This window comes from Vigna radiata, chromosome 1 (assembly GCF_000741045.1).
Source record: "Vigna radiata var. radiata cultivar VC1973A chromosome 1, Vradiata_ver6, whole genome shotgun sequence".
In the NCBI taxonomy this organism is placed as follows: Eukaryota; Viridiplantae; Streptophyta; class Magnoliopsida; order Fabales; family Fabaceae; genus Vigna; species Vigna radiata.
Window position 1 is genome coordinate 29763190 of NC_028351.1, and position 2587 is coordinate 29765776.

A 2587-nucleotide genomic window follows, 5' to 3' on the forward strand; every position below is an offset into this window, starting at 1 on the left:
TTCCTTTGTTCACAATGTCTCTTAAGAAGTGAAACTTCACTCCTATATGCTTGCTCCTGCCATGACTCACTGGGTTTCGAGCAAGATTGATAGTTGAAGTGTTGTCCATTTTTAACTCTATTGGTTTCCCAAATACCACCTTCAACTCAGGTAGCAGTTCTTCAAACCAAACCCCTCGACAGGCTGCATAACACCCTGCAACATACTCTGTCTCACAGCTTGATAACGCTACAACTGGTTGCTTCTTTGATGACCATGAGACTTGTGCTCCATTCATGAAATAAATTAATCCTGATGTGCTCTTCCATTCTATAGTGTCTCCTCCATAATCTGAATCACAAAATCCAGTGAGCTTCAAACAGTCTTCCTGATTTCGATATGGAAATAACACCCCATAATCTGATGTGCCTTTGATATATCTCAATATACGTTTTGCAAAATCCATGTGACTTTTCTTTGGTTGGCTCATAAACTGGCTTATCAGTCCCATACTAAAACCCATGTCAGGTCGACTATTACACAAATATCTCAGGGATCCCACGATTTGCTTGAATCTCGTCTCATCTACTTCTTCTTTAGTCTCGTCTCTTCTCACTTTCACATGGACTTCCAAAGGGCTTCGAGTAGCGTTGCATTGGTTCATCTAGAACCTTTCTAGCAGCTCCTTTGCATACTTATGTTGATGCATGATGAGACCCTTCCTAGAGTGTACGAACTCCAATCCAAGAAAGTAGCAAAGCTCTCCCAGGTCCGTCATATCAAAATCATTTTTCAGCATTTCCTTGAGCTCGTTAACATCTTCAATCCGTGATCCTGTTATAAGAAGATCATAAGCATATATACAAACAATTAAAGAATTACCTTCTGTAGATTGTTTCACATAGACTCCATGTTGTACTTTGCATTTCTGAAAGCCATGTTTGGTAAGTGACTAGTCGATCTTCTTGTTCCAGGCTCTGGGTGCCTGACGCAATCCATACAGAGCTTTCTGTAATCTATATACCTTCTGCTCATTGTTTCTCTCCCTGAATCTAGGAGGTTGTTGTATATAAACTTCCTCTTCTAATATTCCATGAAGGAATGTGGACTTAACATCAAGTTGAAAAATCTGTCATCTTTGTGCACAAGCTATAGCTACAACCAAGCTATAGCTATACCTGGGTTGGAAGGGCACTGAATGTAGGCATTGTTGGTCGAACCAGTATAAAAGCCAGTGTTTGATTTCTCTATCCCTGCTCTTTTATTTTCAGTCGACTGTGACATCTACGTAGTCAACTACGATTTTCTGCTGCACATAAATTTATTACTTGCATTTCAAGAAAGACTTAAAGTTTTCAACTTTGCTTTAAAGATTTCAAAAAGACTCTGATTTTGAAAACTCACCAATTCACCCCCCTCTAGGTGTAAAACGAAGCCTACCTGTTTTTCAACAAACGATACTTGGTCTTACCATTTATATTACTTGATACGATTTGGTACACTTGCCGGAGTCTTAACAAGTTTTTGGTGTCGTTGCCAAGGAATCATGGTTTAACTTTTCTATTTGTGTGATTATTGATTAACTTTGACTTGATTTTTTGATTTTTGTTCTAGCAATTGCTTTTTAGGGTTTTGTTTTCTTGTGTATGCAGGATACAATTCGGACTAGGAGCAAGAAAAATTCAGAACCTCTTCTTGAAGGCTTGAGTTAATCTCGAAGGAGAAGGAGGATTCAAAAATCTAGAGAATTGTTTCCTTCTCCGGAGAGACTTTTACAACCCTCACCACAAGAATCTAACCAGAGCACTAAAGAGATGGAGAACAATGGTAGACGTACTCTAGCGGATCACACCACTGTTGTTGGTCCTCATCACTTTAATATCATTGCAAGGCTGAGGGTTAATGCTGGAAACATGGAGGTGAAACCGGCGTTGATACAATTGGTGAAGAGCAACCCATTCAATGAACTGTCTCATGAAAGTCCATATGAACATCTGACCACATTCAATGAGATTTGCAACATTGTGAAGATCAATGGTGTACCTGATGAGGCTATTAAACTTAGCCTGTTTCCTTTCTCATTGGGAGGCAACACTAAGCTATGGTTGAAGTTTGTCGTTGAAGATAGCTTTACTGAATAGGAGCCTGTGGTGTCAAAATTTCTGAGCAAGTACTTCCCATAGTCTAAAATCAACAAAGGTAAACATGAGATTTCTTCTTTCAGGCAAGGCATGGAAGAAACCCTAGGTCAGGCACGGTACAAATATAAAAGCTTATTAAGGAAGACACCCATGCACAGTTTTGATGAAGCATCAATAGTCCCTTTATTCCTTGGAGGTCTTGGATCTCAAACGAAGCTTATGCTAAATGCCTCAACTGGAGGTAACATCAAGAGCAAAACTCTAGAGGAAGCTTATAAGTTGATAGATAACATGGCTACTAATGACATGGAGATGCAAAACGAAAGTGGAGATCTACTTCATCAAAAAGAGGTCTTCCAGCTACAATCTCAAGATGTCTTGCTTGAGCAGCATAAGATTATCACTCAACAGTTGGAGGAAGTAATACAAAAACTTTCTCTATTGCCACAAGAAATACAGACAGTTTC

The 2587-nt window shown here is 39.3% G+C and overlaps 1 protein-coding gene across 1 annotated transcript; it reads left to right on the forward strand.

Moving 5' to 3' along the window:
- The first annotated feature begins 1793 nt into the window (after positions 1-1793).
- On the forward strand, positions 1794-2120 carry LOC106761119. Its single transcript, XM_014644632.1, has one exon. The coding sequence runs from the start codon at positions 1794-1796 to the stop codon at positions 2118-2120; it is 327 nt and encodes a 108-aa protein (XP_014500118.1).
- Positions 2121-2587: the final 467 nt, after the last annotated feature.

Excerpts from the sequence above, each read along its gene's own strand:
- LOC106761119 (XM_014644632.1), top strand. The coding sequence starts at position 1,794 with ATGGAGAACAATGGTAGACGTACTCTAGCGGATCACACCACTGTTGTT.